Source organism: Pararge aegeria, chromosome 1, assembly GCF_905163445.1.
Source record: "Pararge aegeria chromosome 1, ilParAegt1.1, whole genome shotgun sequence".
Classification (NCBI taxonomy): Eukaryota; Metazoa; Arthropoda; class Insecta; order Lepidoptera; family Nymphalidae; genus Pararge; species Pararge aegeria.
The window spans coordinates 5,559,438-5,576,802 of NC_053180.1; the positions used below are offsets into that span (position 1 = coordinate 5,559,438).

The 17,365-nt window shown below is 34.7% G+C and overlaps 1 protein-coding gene across 1 annotated transcript; it reads left to right on the forward strand.

The window, feature by feature from the left end:
- Nucleotides 1-1,075: 1,075 nt before the first annotated feature.
- Nucleotides 1,076-16,368, forward strand: LOC120625427. Its single transcript, XM_039892494.1, has 13 exons — nt 1,076-1,288; nt 1,945-2,083; nt 2,419-2,563; nt 3,851-4,017; nt 5,027-5,153; nt 8,909-9,038; nt 9,703-9,829; nt 10,606-10,806; nt 11,983-12,127; nt 13,498-13,635; nt 13,910-13,991; nt 14,488-14,708; nt 15,079-16,368. The coding sequence occupies exons 1-13, from the start codon at nt 1,179-1,181 to the stop codon at nt 15,309-15,311; spliced, it is 1,965 nt and encodes a 654-aa protein (XP_039748428.1). The 5' UTR covers nt 1,076-1,178; the 3' UTR covers nt 15,312-16,368.
- The last annotated feature ends 997 nt before the right edge of the window (nt 16,369-17,365 follow it).

Here is a 17,365-nt window from a genome sequence, read left to right on the forward strand (position 1 = left end):
AGTGTTATTCTCGATCTTATAGTAAGTCGCAAAGCCATGTCTTTATCTAATTTCAAAGTAAGGCTTAATGCCATGTCTTCAGTATAAATAAAAGTAAAATATTCCAAGTAGAGTAATTTTTTCCACTAATCATAGACTATTATCAAAATTGAATGTATTTAGCTCTGAATATAATATACACGCATATAGCGCTCGGAGAACAGAATAGAAAAGATAGACGTAGGGTTCCCAACTCCCAGGGTGCTTGAGTGGCGACCCCAGATTTAAAAACCCCGTTTCCGACTTTGAAAAGGAGGAAGTTCTCAATTGGACTGCATATATTTTTTTTATATTTGTTACTCGATTGCTCCGCCGATTTTGATGATTCTTTTTTGTTTGGTACGTTATACTTCAGAAGTGGTCCCATTTTAATTTGGTGAAGAGTTATGGAAGGAATTCTGGAGAGATGGAGGGAACTCTACAAATTTTTACTTTTCTAAGTTATGTGCGTCTTTGGCAATTAAAATATCAACAGTTTAGGAAAACATGGTGCACGCCTGAGAGTTCTTCATAATGTTTTCAAAGCTGTGTACAGCGTGGTGGACTACGGCCTTAACCCCTTCACATTGTGGGAGGAGACCCGTACTCTGCTGGTAATGGGTTTATATGATGATTATGGTGATGATTTTACACTAATTATGTTACTATCATTAACTTTTCAGTTCAGAGATTATTTCTTTTTATTTGTGTCCAACTCCAATTAAGTTCATAGTCTGGATTTTTATTTTTCCGATTCTGGCTCAAGATACAGGCCCTAGATTCTGACCAGTTTTTTTTTTTATAAAATATAATAATTTAGATTGAAATATTTTTGTTTTTATTATGAACTTTAATTGTTTTAAGACTTATGTGTGTAATCTATGAGGTATATTTTTAACTTTGTCTCTGTCCTTTGCCTTCTACTCAAGCATAAATTATACGACTGAATAGGCTGTATGGTCAACGAACTTTGCCTAACCTGAAGGTGAGAATTTAAAAAGCAAGAAATAAAAGTCTAGCTACTGTCAATGTCATTGACAATAACAATAAACAAACCGTTAAATTTTAAAATCTAGAACTTTTTCTTTATTCTCAGCTCTTATTGTAATTGTTGCAATTGTAATATTAAAACTTTTTTAAAACGTTCATTGCATTATAAAATGAGCGGCAAAAAGTTAAGCAGTGAAGAAGTACCACAAAAGTTTATAGAATGGGTGCTGGCCATGGGATGCCCTGGAGAAAAAATACCTTCCATCGAAAAGATGACAGGGTCGGTTCTAAAACCTTCCAGTTCCTGTTTTGTTGCATTCAATTTAAAAAATTTGAAATGGAAATCAACTTTAATCAAAACTATTTATTCATAGAATTCCTTGTGCCTTAATACTCCCCTATTTATTGTATTTCTCTCAGTAGTTTCCACCTTTTCAAAACATTAATCTAATTTCTATTTTATAATTTTTCTTAATGTTTGTTATGATTGTTAATGTTCTAATTAATATTCCAATTACACTGGTAAAAGCTAGATGGCCCTCAAGAATGGACAGACAGCATAAATTGATTTGCTGGAAGCCATTGGAAACAAGCAGCTCAGGACAGTTGATTGAACTCTTTATATAAGATCTATGTACAGCGGTAGACATCAATTTATTGTAATGATAATGATGATAGCGGAGTTAAATAAATAAATAAATATACTATGGCAATACTCCCATCACTATCTATCCCTAAAGTTACCTATAACAGTTGTACACAACACAATTTTTGTTGTTTGCACACAAGCTGAGCATAGCTTGTGTTATAGGTGTAAAGATGACTGATGAATATTTTTATGAATAATATAAATAAATACTTATAATATACATAGAAACACCCAGACACTGAAAAACATTCATCAAGTTTGTAAATTACTGTATATTTTGTCCTCAGGATGTGTAGATCTCAATACTATATGTCATGGCACAGCCTTATGGAACGTGTTCAGGCAAAGGATTTGATTAGTCAGAAGAGACTAACAGTATTTTATGATGATGTGAAATTATGTCAGGAGAAGAAACTATTAAACGAGGTTGTCTATGCAGATAATAATAAAAAATACCTTTTTTACTCTAACAAAAGTTAAAATAAAATATATATCCTTAATACAGTTTTACCTGTTTGCGCCAGAAAAAGAAAAAAAATTATTAAGGCTTGTCACAAAAATTGAGCTCTAAGATTGATATAATTGCGTGCAGAAAAAATTGAAAAGTATTATCATGAGGGAAAATAGGCTCTTGCTCCAATTTCTAACATACTCACACACACAAATGAGATTAGTATGTGTTTGTGTGTATGTGTGTGTTAGAAATAGTCTAAGTTAACTTGATAAATTGTGTCTTTTTCATATGAACAATATATTTACAGGCAACCTCAAATGATGTTTTACCAGAACAGCTGTCACTTTGGAAGGAGCATACAGAGGTTAAAGAAATGGTTGTGGAAGCTGAGGGTCGTGTGAATAAGGCAAGGATTACCCTAAACGAACTTATGGATAAAGTATCTTGTAAAGGTGAGGCAAAGGTGCCATTTCTGGAGTACAAAAGTTTTAAAACTAAACTAAAGGGATGGCACTCCTTTTAGTCTAGTCTGTGTCTATTTTGGGGTTTTAAAAATCCTGCAGGAACCCTTTTTTGCCTTGATTAAAATGTATCCTCCAGGATGGAAAATTTTAAGTAATTTAAGCGGTCAAGTAACAAATGCTATGTTTGAAATATTTTGAGTAACTTTTGTCAGCTTTTTTAGTAGACAGATTGGTTCAGTGGCTTAACTGAACATAGGTAAAAATTAAGCAGATACACTGTTTTTGACCTTACTGTTAATTATCAACATCAATTCAGCCAATTGATATCCACTGCTGGACATAGATCTTTTGTAGGGAGTTCCACAATCCACGGTCTTGGGATGCTTGCCTCCATCGGCTCCCAGCGACTCGTCTGTTGTCATCTGTCCACCTCATTAGGGGACCAACCTATGCTGTGTTTACTGTTGCGGGGTTGCCATTCCAGTACCTTAAGACCCCAACATCCATCGGTTCTCCGAGCTCTGTTGCGACTCGCTGAGCTATGTTGGTAACTAGTACTTCTACGTATCAGTTATGATTTGATCACGTAGAGATACTCCTAGCATAGCTACCTCCATCGCCCGCTGATTGACTCGCCTTCGAATGAGGCCCATAGTCAGTGGCGTGCATAGAGGGTATGCACTCTGTATGCAGATGATATAAAATGGAGAGAATAATAAATAAATATACTACGACAAGACACACATCGCTATCTAGCCCCAAAGTAAGCAAAGCTTGTGTTATGGGTACTAAGATAACTGATGAATATTTTTATGAATATAATACACAATAATACTTATAATATACATATAAAAACCCACACACTGAAAAACATTCACGTTCATCACACAATCATTTTTCCAGCTGTGGGAATCGAACCCACGGCCTTGGACGCGGAAAGAGAATGTCCAGTACTAGTAATAAATACTTAAGGGTAGGCTTTTTACAACTCTTAAAGTGACTATCCTTAGGTATTGTAAAACTCGTACTGGAGATTTTCTTTATTTTATATCATCTGCATACCCTGTGCATACCCTCTATGCACACCGCTGCCCATAGTAACCGACCAGAACCAACCTTATAGCTACATTGCGTTGTTACTATATGCTTCTCCCAACTTGTTTGCACATATACACTGGTGTTGTGTTTGTGGTAGATGAGTAGCACAGAGGACTTTTCTCCATTATATTCTCTTACTAATATATTTTTATTATGAAATATTTTATTTATTTTCAGTAATACAACGAAATACGTCTCGGCAACACATAGAAGACCTCCAGCGTCGGTCTTGGCTCCTCAGCCAGGTGTCGAATGAGCTCACGTCGAAGCTTGCGAATCTAGAGGAGACAAGAACAATTGCTGATAGTTTATGCAATGTTGAAAAGGAACAACATGATGTTCAGGTAACCAAATTCAAATTCTAATTCAAATTCATTTATTTCAAGTAGGCCTACTTTATAAGCACTTTTGAAACGTCAAGTATGTATGTTTGTGTGACTCTACCACCGGTTCGGAAAGAAGATTCTACCGAGAAGAGCTGGCAAGAAACTCAGTAGTTGCTCTTTTCCAACATCAACATTTACAATCATTTTGCTATCTTGCGGGAGATGAGAGCGAGGCTGGCTGCTTCCATTCTACCTTGCCATTGAGGAATTCATCAAATGTATAGTAACCTCGCTGTACTAGAGGCGTTTTTCCTCCTTTTTAAATGTATGCATTGGTAGGTCAAGAATTTCCTAAGAACCTTTTTCTTTTTGTTAAAGCCGCGTTGAAGCAGCGAAGTTTTTTACGTCCTCCCTGGGGCAATGGTGAGCGCTGTGAATTTAAGTAAGAGGTCCCGGGGATTGGGGACGTCCCGATTCCCGGCAGGACCAATTTGGGAATTTATAATTTCTGAGTATTCCCTGGGCTGGTCTGATGCAAGGCTTTGGACGTAGCTAGTTACCACCTCATCGACAAATACGTGCCGCTAAAGATTTTAGTGGTCCGGTGCGATTTCGCCTGGAAACCGATTAGGGAGGGGTATGATAGTAGTCATACCTTTCCCTAACAGGTTAGCCTGCTAACATCTTACTGTCTAAGACTGTCTGAGATCTTATACTTTGAATCCTAGCACGCACCTCAAAGTTATGTGCGTTTGAAGTAATTATAACATCACTCGCTTCAACTGTGAAGGAAAAAATCGTGAGGAAACCTGACTGAAACTTGCCTGAGAGTTCTACATAATGTTCTCAAAGGTACGTGGAGTCCACCACGCCGCACTGGGCCAGCGTGGTGGACTACGGCTTTAACCCCTTCTCTATAGAGCTAACCCATTGTGGAATATAAAAATATGTTCTATAACCCTCTCTTTTATGGGACAGGGAGCCTGTTCCCGGCGGTAGGACGTATGAAAATGATGATTCGTTTCAGATTAAATTAGACAAATGCATAGCACAACTTCAGAGGAAAAGTCAACCAAGATTACCGCTGTCCACCCCAGTTGCAAGCTCCTCTATCGTGTCAAACCATGAAAACGAGACTGCTGGCAGTGAAAAAGGTAAATTACCATTCTATGATGCTGCACAAACATACAGTTGTTTTTTTTTTTTTTATAAAAATAAATATTATTAACAACTTTATGTTTGTGCAGCACATGTAAAGTATTCTACAATACAAACATCGCCATCAAGCCCCAAAGTAAGCGTAGCTTGTGTTATGGGTACTAAGATGACTGATGAATATTTTTTTTTATGATAAATACTTTTAATATACATATAAACACCCAGACACTGAAAAACATTCATGTTCATCACACAAACATTTTCCAGTTGTGGGAATCGAATCCACGGCCTAAGACTTAGAATTATTAGGATCGCTGCCCACTGCGCCAATCGGCCGTCAAAGAAATTCAATTACAAAATTTGTAATTTTATTATCAAAACAATCTTATGTTATTATTTAGACGAATAGTTTAAGAGATAAGGTTAAATAAAAATAACATATGAGAAAGTTACCAACGCGGCTTATACATTTTATAACACACACTTAATTAAGACCCAGCTTGCTTATTGTGGGTAGCAATGGAAATAATATTTCAAGTTAAATCGTTTTACAATAAATAAAAAACTAAAATGATGAGCCGTCACGGGACGCCTGGCAGATGTGAAACATCGAATATGTTTTCTGTAACAGATATTGCATAAATTTGTTCCACAAATTAATAAAAAAAGGTAAAAAAACTTTTTAAGTTAATCGGTTTTATGTTAAACATACATTGCAATGTTTAAGATAAATGAACTAAAAACCAAAAAATAATAAACTAGATACAGTCGTGGGAATTATAAACATATGCATAGACTAGACTAAAATAAAACCGTGGGGCACGTCAATTGTCTACAAATTATCGACTTAATGTGCGATAGAAGAATCGTTTAATTCGTCGTTAAAATAGGCAGTTGGCCCGCAGACGGTGAGGAAATTACTTACTATTTTCTTGCTCATGGAAATTCCAATAGTTATACACTCCATGTAAATAAAAGAGATGTTTCAACTAGTTTATCGTTGGACATTCACACTGCTGGCTGGCGAGGAGTCGTTTCACTGCTCGTAGTTTGTCTTTAATCGACAAAACATATGATAAAAGCACTACTCGCTCACCACTATGAAACCCTAAAACTCGCTTATAATCGAGCTTGCTAGCTTGTTTCCACATTCTAGCCCTACTTATCACACGTCCATCGTTGTCGGTTGAACAACTGCCTAATTATAGTGTAACATTACAAAACAAACATTTTAATCAACGATTGTAGACAATTGACGGTTTTATTTTAGTCTAGTCTATGCATATGTTTATAATTCCCACGACTGTATCTATTTTATTATTTTTTGGTTTTTAGTACATTTATCTTAAACTGGCTGGCGAGGAGTCGTTTCACTGCTCGTAGTTTGTCTTTAATCGACAAAACATATGATAAAAGCACTACTCGCTCACCACTATGAAACCCTAAAACTCGCTTATAATCGAGCTTGCTAGCTTGTTTCCACATTCTAGCCCTACTTATCACACGTCCATCGTTGTCGGTTGAACAACTGCCTAATTATAGTGTAACATTACAAAACAAACATTTTAATCAACGATTGTAGACAATTGACGGTTTTATTTTAGTCTAGTCTATGCATATGTTTATAATTCCCACGACTGTATCTATTTTATTATTTTTTGGTTTTTAGTACATTTATCTTAAACATTGCAATGTATGTTTAACATAAAACCGTTTAACTTAAAAAGTTTTTTTACCTATTTTTATTTTCTAGTTTTTAGTTTTTATTTCGCATTCTGTTTAATTCATTTAGTGCTTCATTATTGCAAGGTTTCTTGCCCGATACTTTATTTTAGCCACCTTAACGCCACACAGTCCTCAACACGATACAAAATCTTGACTTGGGTGTTGGATTCAGGCTGGATTAATCAGATACCTAAATTACAGATTCAATTTCTAAATTTAAATCTTATTATTATACGCCATTTGGTGGCTGCGCCCATCTTAAATATTTAGGTTGTTTAGTGCACTGTATTCTTCTTGTCAAGCCCTTTTATTTGATACCCATATTGGTGGGATTGATAAAAAATTGTTATCAGCCATTTGGTAGCGGCGGCCATCTTAGATTTCAATTTTATATAGTACATTGTATTCTGCTTGTTGAGCCCTTTCATTTGATACCCATATTGATGGGATTGATAAAACCTAAGTTATCCGCCATTTTGTAGCGGCCGCCATCTTGGATTTAAATTTTTTATAGTATATTGTATTCTGCTTGTTGAGCCCTTTCATTTGATACCCATATTGATGGGATTAATAAAACATAAATTATCCGCCATTTTGTAGCGGCGGCCATCTTGAATTTATAATGATAATGAATAAACATAATTGTATTGTCACCAAAATCCAAAGTGTATACAAAATTTCAGATTAATCGGTTGACAGGAAGAGGGTGAAATTTGAATTACTAAATTTGAGCCAAGAATAATAAATAAAACAAACGGGGTGAGCTAAATAAAACCGTTTAAAAAATACTAGAATATACAACTTGAACATAGTTATCGATATATGTCACCAGTTAAGACACCTAGAACTAACTTTACGATGTAGAATTCAGGTGTCGGTGTGCGCGCGCATCGTAAAAATTCACCCTCATCATTTTTCTCCATCGAGCCAAAAGAAGTATAACTTCAAAAAAAATACACCAGGTGGATATCCACTCCGTTTTGTAAGTCGGTTAATAATGTCTGTTTTATTACAGAATTAATATTCATTTTTATTGTTACATACGAAATACAAAAATGCAATCATATAGCGTGGCGAGCATGCGTCGCCACGGCCGGTGTCGCCACGCCAAAAATCAGGTTTACGCTCCGTCTATAGATGTTTCACATCAATAATCATATATTTTTGCATGTATTATCTATCCTGTACTCTACTCTTTTTCTTCCTTGGACACCACCCTACCTTAAAGAACGATTCAAATTTCTTGGCCCGTGCACATCCCAAGGCTCTCAGCGATCCACTCGAGAAAATGTGCTTAGAATGGTGAAGTGTAACTCTCGCAGTTATTCGGAGTCCTTTACAGTAAAAGCGGCTATGCTGTGGAATGAACTCCCTGATGACATTCGACGCTCTAAATCCCTTGCGATTTTTAAAAGTCGTGTCAGGAGGCACTATTTGTCACTATAAACATGTTAATATTATATGTATATGTATGTGTATTTATGCATATTTATTAATATATATTATATTTATATATTTTATATTATTACATTTATTATTTTATTTAACTTTTTATGTATATAATATATATTTTTTATTTATATATAATTGCGATTTCCCGTCTCTCATTGCCTTATTCCAATAGTTAAGGTAGCCTGGAAGAGATCACTGTTAGTGATAAGGCCTTTTGCATATAATTTATTTTAATGTAAGTTTTCCTGTGTGTGTTTCCTTTATTATGCAATAAAGTTGTTTAAAAAAAAAAAAAAAAAAAAATATTTTAGATGGAAATAAAAATGAGACCGCCTCATATGGAAGGTTTTGACTTGAAATTTTGGTGCCTCTTCTCTGAACTATTTTACGCATTTCTATACAGACCTACTTGATGTTTCAAAAGTGCTTATATTAGGCCTACTTGAAAAAGATGAATTTTGAATTTTGAATTTGGACTCCAGACCTGAAAAGCAAATAATAATATATTGAATGATGTCTATAAATGGTTTTTTCTTATTTTTCATTTTAACACTTATGTTAATTCTTGTTTCAGACGACCATGTGTTGTCGCTTGTGAATTGCCGCGGCGATGTCCTTTGGCCGCATTTATATGATAAACTTACATCGCTGTACTCAAGACTATCTGAAAAGTACAAAAACCACATTGATGTTGGGAATAACAGGTATATTAAGCTGATTAATTATTTGAATCCTAAGCGATATAAATGTGAAAGTGTTTATTTGTTTGTCCTTCCTTAACTCTCGAACTAATCAACTTGGCACTGAGTTAGTTCAAAGAACTAAAAGTGTCATAGGCTACTTTCTAGTCCAGAAAAACCAACGATTCCTACAGTATTTGTAAAAAAACTCATATATACGTGGGCAAAATTTAGCATGAATATAATTAAAAGAAAACTCTTATTCTTATGTTAAAGTGTCTTACGTAATTACAGCATAACTCAATATAATCCCTAATTACAGCATAACTCAATATAATCTCAAACATCATAGAAACTATTTTAAATTTTATTCCAAGAGTCTATTTCATTCAATTCCTGCCACTTTTTTATTTTATATTATAATAACCTTCGTTTTTAATCAGGATTCCTGTTTTTATAATTCCCACCCAAACTTATCGATCATAGATTATAAATAATTCTGGCCAGTATGAATTAAGATCCCTTTTTTTTGTTAATAATCGTATTGGCAAAGGCAATTTTGCTAACATTCGGTCATTCTGACTTAATGTCTATCCTCAGACATTCAAATGACTGAAGGGAAATACAGGGAAATTATACAGGAAAACTGTTTGATAGTATTTGTAAAATAACTGTCACATCTTTTCAGATCTCTTCATTCAATGCTGGCGTACACAGCAGCGTTGCAATCAACATTGGCACTTGAAGCTATGAAGAATAGAGCTCATTTCCGAAAAACACATGAACAACTTGCTGCATCTATTGAAGACCTCAACGTATTTCTATTTTTTAAAACTTTAAACAGCGAATATAAAATAATATATAATTGTCATTGAATGAAATACCAATTTAATGTAGCGTAGTAACTAAATGACGAGTTTATGTTTACTTCTAATATTTATATGATTTACTATCAATTTTTTTTTATATTTATATGGACTTTAGTTAAATTTTCAAATATGTACGGACTATGTAACGTCATTATTTTATATTTTTTAAATTCGCGCACCTCCCTCTTCACACCTCCCTAGCAAGAGTGTTGGCTTCATATTTCATACCTTGTAACCTATTTATAATGGAGTTGTTAAATAATAAATCATTAAATAAGTAAGGCCTGGGCTAGCACAGCCGGGAGACAAAAATTATATCCCTAGACAAGGGACATAATTAACGTGTCCACCGTACGAGAAGAATAAGGAGAAGTTTACCCCTATTTTTTTCCTATCATTCATTTATATACGTTTTTTTTTAAATTTTCAACAGTGAAATTATAAAAGAAAAATAATGAAACTATTAAAAACCCCCATTTAACACATATATTATTTGGATATTATTTCCACTTGTGCGCCAATGCTCTGAAAGCTTATATAGCTTGATTAAGCTGTTGGAGAAGTTTAATTATTATCCTTTCCCCGGCGAGATAATTGTATCCTTCCTATGTTAGATGTGCTGGCTATTTCTGTATCTCTCATGTTTCTATAACTCTTCGTTACAGCACACTGAATAAATCAAGGAAACAGCTATGAATTTACAGTTTTATTACTTCTTTCAGACCTACGTTACAGAAGACGCATTTGAACTGCTAGTGGTACAAGTCCAAAGAGCCTACTGTGAGGCCAGAGTTAAGTCCCTCAAAGCTTCCTTAGAGGACTTAACTGCAAGACAAGGGCCTTTTGATTGTGGGGGTGATAGCCACTCTACAGTCGACGCGCAAGCAACGCTGGGAAAGATCGCTAATATCAACAAATGCATTGTAAGTACGTATGTAATACGTGGATGGAGGTTTGCTCGGTATATTTGTTTGGTAAATTAAAAATATACCGAGGTTGTTTTAACCATTTAATCGAACCCCCCACATGATCTTATAAGTGGGATGATAATATTCTTAATGTATATGTTAAATAGTACTAGTGGACCCCAGCGCCATCTGTCGGGCTGATTTGTGAATCTAAACCATCCAAAGTGCCACCCAAAAGCATACCAAAAAATTCATTCAAATCGGTCCAGCCGTTTAGGAGGAGTTCAGTGACATACACACGCACACAAGAAATATATAAATAAAGATAAGCCCAACCTTTTTGTTTTCTTATAAGTTTTCCTAATCAAACGGTTGGTAGAGATCGCAACTTAGCGATAAGGAAGCCTTTTGTACCTAGTAGGGTAGGGCTTCCTTAAGTGCTATTTTTATTTTCTCATCATGTTGTGGTGTACAAATAAAGAGTATTATTAAATTATAACACGTATAAGGGTCAATTTTTTTTTCAGTGCGGATTCTTTAATATTTCATGAACCAAATTTATAAACAAATATTTTTATGTTTTACTTAACGATACGGAAATTAACGGTTACAAAATATTTAGAAATTAACCCTACAATAGCTCTCAGCTGTTAAATTGCGATCAACGTTCTCGCACTCGGTCATATCGTCGCAGCGGTAATTCCTTAAAATAAAGCATAGTAACAATTAAAATTGAAAAACCCATCACTAACCTATGCATGCGTCTAGAACAACACATTGCGATTTTTTTTAATCCACTACAAGTTAGCCCATGACTGCAATCTCACCTGGTGATAAGTGATGATGCAGCCTAAGTGGGCTATTATTTATTTAGGTAGATACCTATTACAAGTAGCCACGATTTGCTTATTTTATGCTCGGACATTGTAAAAAAAAAACATGACAAATTTAGTTGAAATATGTTCTATTACCTATACCAAACCACCATAAAAAATCCGCAGTGGTTTCAAAATTATCTTGTATTAATGATTATATATTATATTATATAAATGATTATATTCATATAGTATTTTTGTATAGTATTTCAAACTGTGGGAGAGTATAAAATGTTATCCTTTCCAAGTGAGAAAAATTTCCATGTTAGTCCTGCTGAGAGTGTTACAGAACAATAAATACCAACTTATGTTTTAGGTAAAGTCACGAGATGAGCTAAAGAGGCTCATATCATCATCCGCGAGCACTGAAAGGAAGATATACAACATAAGGGAATGCTTACTGGCTGTGTTTAACGCTTTACATAACAACACAGATATTAGGGACAACGCGTTCTCTAGAGGTGAGAGAAAATATATTTTACATCACCATCATACTATACAACGTTTAACCGAATTACGAAATAATGTTGAAGGATGCCTAAGTACATTTCATAAGGAATCATCCTGTAAAAATATGAAATCAAAATTAGCATATTTATTTTTCCATACAAACGAATTCAAAACATTCTAAGCGTTTACTTATGACAACCCATTGTAGATAAAATACCGACACGAGCATAGTACCTACGCTACGCGACGCGTACCTAATAAAGTGACATGAGTAACATAATATTAATTTTGCATGTTATGTAAGGGCTGCATCTAATTTTTTTCAGTAAAAACAATGGCAGTGGTTTACTCAAAAACTAAGTTTTCGGTTCTACAGACAATTGTCAGGGACATAACAAAATTTCCTCTTAATCCTGTGAAGTTATTTCAGTTTTCATTTACACGTTGTATACTACATTTTATAAGAAGGATAACTTTTTATGACAGAGCTCATCCGGGGAAATACTATTATAATACAACGAGTGGCGGGAATGTGTGTCAATAAACCCAAGCCATTACGATCAAGCTAGCAATATGCTTGGTCTATCATTTATTACTAAAAAAAAACTGCGACTTAACGTCCCACAGCTGGGCACAGAACATTGACCCATCACACTCCAATCTAGCTTGGCAGGCTATATCGATATCACATATTAGTATCGATATAGCCCGCCATCGTGTTATAGGCGAACCCCATTGAATGTCATTTTTTCTCCTGGAACTTTGCATACATGTCCTGATAAAGTGTATACAAAGTTTCATGATAATCGCAATATAAATGAGTTTAGGCGTAAATACTTGAAAAACAATCTCATATTTTCATTTATACATTTTTTGTAGCTCAGGGAAAGTTGGACTCGCTTTAGTGCTTGAATTTTTTTTATTTACAATTTTCCAACCAGAGAGTTTGCTTTTTGCTATTTTCTTTGGTATTGGGATTATAAACTATTTTGAAAAATGCATCATCAATTCAACCGATTGACGTCTACTGCTGGACATAGGTCTCTTGTAGGGAGTTCCACAATCTATGGTCTTGGGTCGCCGTTCCAGCACTTTAGGACCCTAACGACCTTTTTAAAAAATGCATAAAATATTTAAAACATTAAAATTGCATAGTGATTTGACTAATTAAAGTAAAGTATCATGCCCATAAGTGAACAGTTAGACGGCTTATATTTATTGTAAATATTAATTTTAGTTTGTAATTATTATTTCCCTAGAAATACATATTTTTCGTTGGTTCATTAATAAAAAAATTATAATGCAAAAAAAAAAAAATTAATGTGTTACCTATTATGAAAAAATAAACTTATCCCGAGTCGTGCCTTTTTTTATATTCCAGGAGTCCAGTTAGATTTCCCAACGGAATCGATATCCCTTCTCCGTCAGTTCTACAAGAAGAGGTGCGAAAGAGATGCTAATGTCAACAACCTCAGTTTCAACTTGGAGATGTCTGACCGATCCTTTGTTGATGACTCAGGTAATCTACCGGCCCACTACAGTTCACCCCGCTTGGTCAGTGCGTATTGGTGGGCTACTTTTTTTTAAAGTAATAATTGAGACAGTAATGAAGCTTATCAAAAGTCGGACAAGCCTGACATTTGTTTAGGCCGGACACGCAATCAAAAAGCCTAACTATGTCCGTTATTTGGATGCCTGGCAACGCTAGTCTCAGCAATAAATCTTCAAGTTCACTTCAGATTGGCCAAACATACAGGAGACTTGACGATAAGTTTTTTTTTTGTATTTTTCAGATAATCCATCATTTGTAGACGAGTTAAATGTTTATTTGAAGAAATTCAACTTGGAGAAGAATCGGAAACTTGTACTGGACAGGTAAAATATTATAGAATAATTATAACGAAAAGGATAAAATGCTTGTATTACTATGTTCCATTTTTTAACGCATGACTTATTATGTAATCAATCTTTTTCATTACTGTAGTTTAAAATAGAAGACAAATGAATGTTTAATTTTATTCTGTCTGTCTGTCTGTCTGTCTGTCGCATCGTAGCGCCCGAACCGTTTTTGTTTTTCTTGTTTGAAAGGTATCTATATAAGGCTCCATTCTTGATGAAAAACGGTTCAAGATTGGCTAAATTGATTACATATTTTTCACAACTCCCTCAATAGGGGTGAAAAATAAAAGGGTGACATGAAGAATAATGTAAACGATATTGAAAGTCGTACTTAAAATTTTAAATTAATACATTATTATTATATTTTCAAAACGATATTTACTCTAAAAATAATATAAATATTGTTCGCATAATAAGACACGTAGGAAAAAATGGCGTGTAAAATGTATATAAATTTATTTTGAATTTTTAGTGGCGATAAGGTCTGGATATTTGAGACGCTGCAAGCACTCTCGTCGAGGTTACAGACCCGGTGGGTGGCAGATGACGTCACAGTCCTGCTGTGTCCGTCCGTCCGTCCGTCGCGCGCTCTTCAACGCCTCTGCGACAATCAGCAGCAACACGCACTTTCTATGCTCTTGCAACGTACCGTGCACCGTATCCCGGATGATATCCTCAAATCAAACATTGCAGGTACTTAATTACCAATATTTTTTCTACACCAGGGGAAAAGATTAAATTTCTCTACCAGTTATATCAGCGGCTTGAGCGGTGGTAGCCTAGTGGGTAAATCTTCGGCTTCGCTTTCGGGGGAACCGAGATTGATTCCACAAACCTGTATCGTTCCGGAGTTATGTGCGTTTCATGTAATTAAATATGACACGCTTGGTGATGAAATCTGAATGAAGTCTACTAAGTATAAGATTGATAATGATTTCAGTATTAACAGGTACCAGCAGGTGAGATTTCAGGTTTTACTTGTAGTGGAACGAAAAAAATGTAACGCGAACTTCTATTTGGGGCGATGATATGGTTGAAATTATGCATAAAAAAAAACTTTCAGATATAACCACCATAAGAAACCTCGAAGCAGACGCTGTGGACAAACTTAAGAAGCGCATCACAGAAAACCTGAACCTGTTACAGAAAATACACAGAAACCTAGAGGTCTGCGAGGAGAACCTCCAGTTTTGGTCCGGACACCAGCTGAAGAAATTTATTTCTCCCAACAGGACTGTAGGGGGCCAAACTTACGTAAAATATGAGGCGTCCTATACAGAGATGTTGAATTGGTAGGAGATAAAAATCCATGCGATACAATACTTTTCTTTTTATATGAATCATTGACGGATCAAGTAGTTGGTTAGTTCAAACCATCGCCTATAAACAGAGTAATACTTCGTAGGGCATGCGAGGAAGACGTACAAAGTGCCACCCTTTGTCAATCAACCTGAGGACTTAGGTCTTAAACCTCATCTGCCTGTAATTACACCGGCAACCCTGCCCAGGCCGGAGAACATCATGCTGTTTACTTCTTAGTAGTACTTGGTACTGCGGATAAAGCTCTAATCTCTATAAAGCTCAATTTACTTATAAGCCGTGTTTTTTTTCTCTCACTTTAAAAGGCAAAGATATGTCACTGTACAGCCATGTATTTAGTGTGTAATATTCATATATTATTTTATTGTAAGGCGTAAAACCCTGTGTTAATATTCAGTCATTGCCACACGCCATTTCCTTAGTCCTAAATATTCATATCCAAATATCATAAGTAAAGCCATGTCTTCAGTGTTATTAACTTTGTTACTTGTCTGAAATTCAAAAAGGGATTTAAAAAAAGAAAATGTTTATGTCGTAGCCTAGTGTCCAAAGAGGATACCAAAACTATGTTAGACTCTTCTCTCTTATATCAGAGTACCCAGAGATTATCAACATACGTTTACTTATTCGAGTAACATTTATATGGTATTGGAGGACAACATTAGGAAACCATATTGTCACTAGATGGCGCTCTTGGAATAATGGTATTTATATGGATAAATCGTAGCTAACTTGCGCACAAGTTCAAATCGAATTCGTAATCGAGGTGCTAGAGATCAGTGTCTAGAAACATTGTATTCTTGAATCTTCAGCATTCTTTATTGAGATCGCAAGTTCATAACTTGCCAGCCAGTGTCAAACTTACCGCGATCTGATCAGTGTTCATTTTAATTTTATAAATTTTTTTATTCTAAGAACTGAACGGACCGTTAATACTGCGATTGTATTATATTCAATGTATTTTATTTGGGGAAACAGCACGGCGTCTTTTACAATTCAATTGTCTAAGCTGAATAAAATTTATTTTAAAACACTATTCGTTTTCTTTAACTATCACGAAGTCAATTATCCCTATCCCTATTCCCTATCCCTACTAATACTATATATGTCAATGTAAGTCTGTTTGTTACGCTTTCACGCAAAAACTACTTAACCGATCCTCATGAAACTTTGTACACATATACTTGGAAGTGTTAGAAGTAATATAGGATACTTTTTATCCCGACATTATGCTCGGTTCCTTTCGGTATAAACACATACATAAACATAGACATAGGTAAATAAAAAGTAATTTAATATAATACTTATTGTATTTAAACAAATATTTTTACAGAAACCACAGGAACAATAAATTATACATTAAAGGAAAACCTATACAAATAATACTATGCCACTTTGTGTAAATCTCCATTATAACCAAATATATGTCGACGGTCGATTGGCGCTGTTTGCAGCGACCCTGCTCTCTGAGTACAAGGCCGTGGGTTCGATTCCCACTACTGGAAAATGTTTATGTGATGAGCATGAATTTTTTTCAATTTCTACATATCGATATTTTTTTATCGAACCACAGATTGCGGTAACAATTGCTTGGATCATTTAACTGATAACTAATGTGTCTTTTTGTATACCATTATAATTGTACTTGTTTCTTTGTGCCCAATAAAATATTCTATTCTATTCTATTCTATTCTATTTTCAGTGTCTGGGTGTTTATATGTACCTATATTATAAGTTTTTATGTATATTATTCATAAAAATATTCATCAGTCATCTTAGTTCCCATGACACAAGCAAAGCTAAGTTTGTGGTAGTATATTTATTATATTTATTTTATATATTATAATACGACAATACCCAAACATACCCCACACATAACCAAAGTAAACATAGCTTGTGTTATGGGTACTAGTATAACTGATGAATATTTTTTGGATATTATTTATAATATGTACATAAATACTGATATATTATAAGTTGAATGCATATGTACAGATAAATACTCAGACACTGAAAACATTTGTGTCCAT

Bases quoted from the DNA above. Each gene is read 5' to 3' on its own strand.
- LOC120625427 (XM_039892494.1), top strand. From the start codon at position 1,179: ATGAGCGGCAAAAAGTTAAGCAGTGAAGAAGTACCACAAAAGTTTATA. The intron at 1,289-1,944 runs GTCGGTTCTAAA...TTTTGTCCTCAG, and splicing joins TCCATCGAAAAGATGACAGG to GATGTGTAGATCTCAATACT. The intron at 13,636-13,909 runs GTAATCTACCGG...TGTATTTTTCAG, and splicing joins ATCCTTTGTTGATGACTCAG to ATAATCCATCATTTGTAGAC.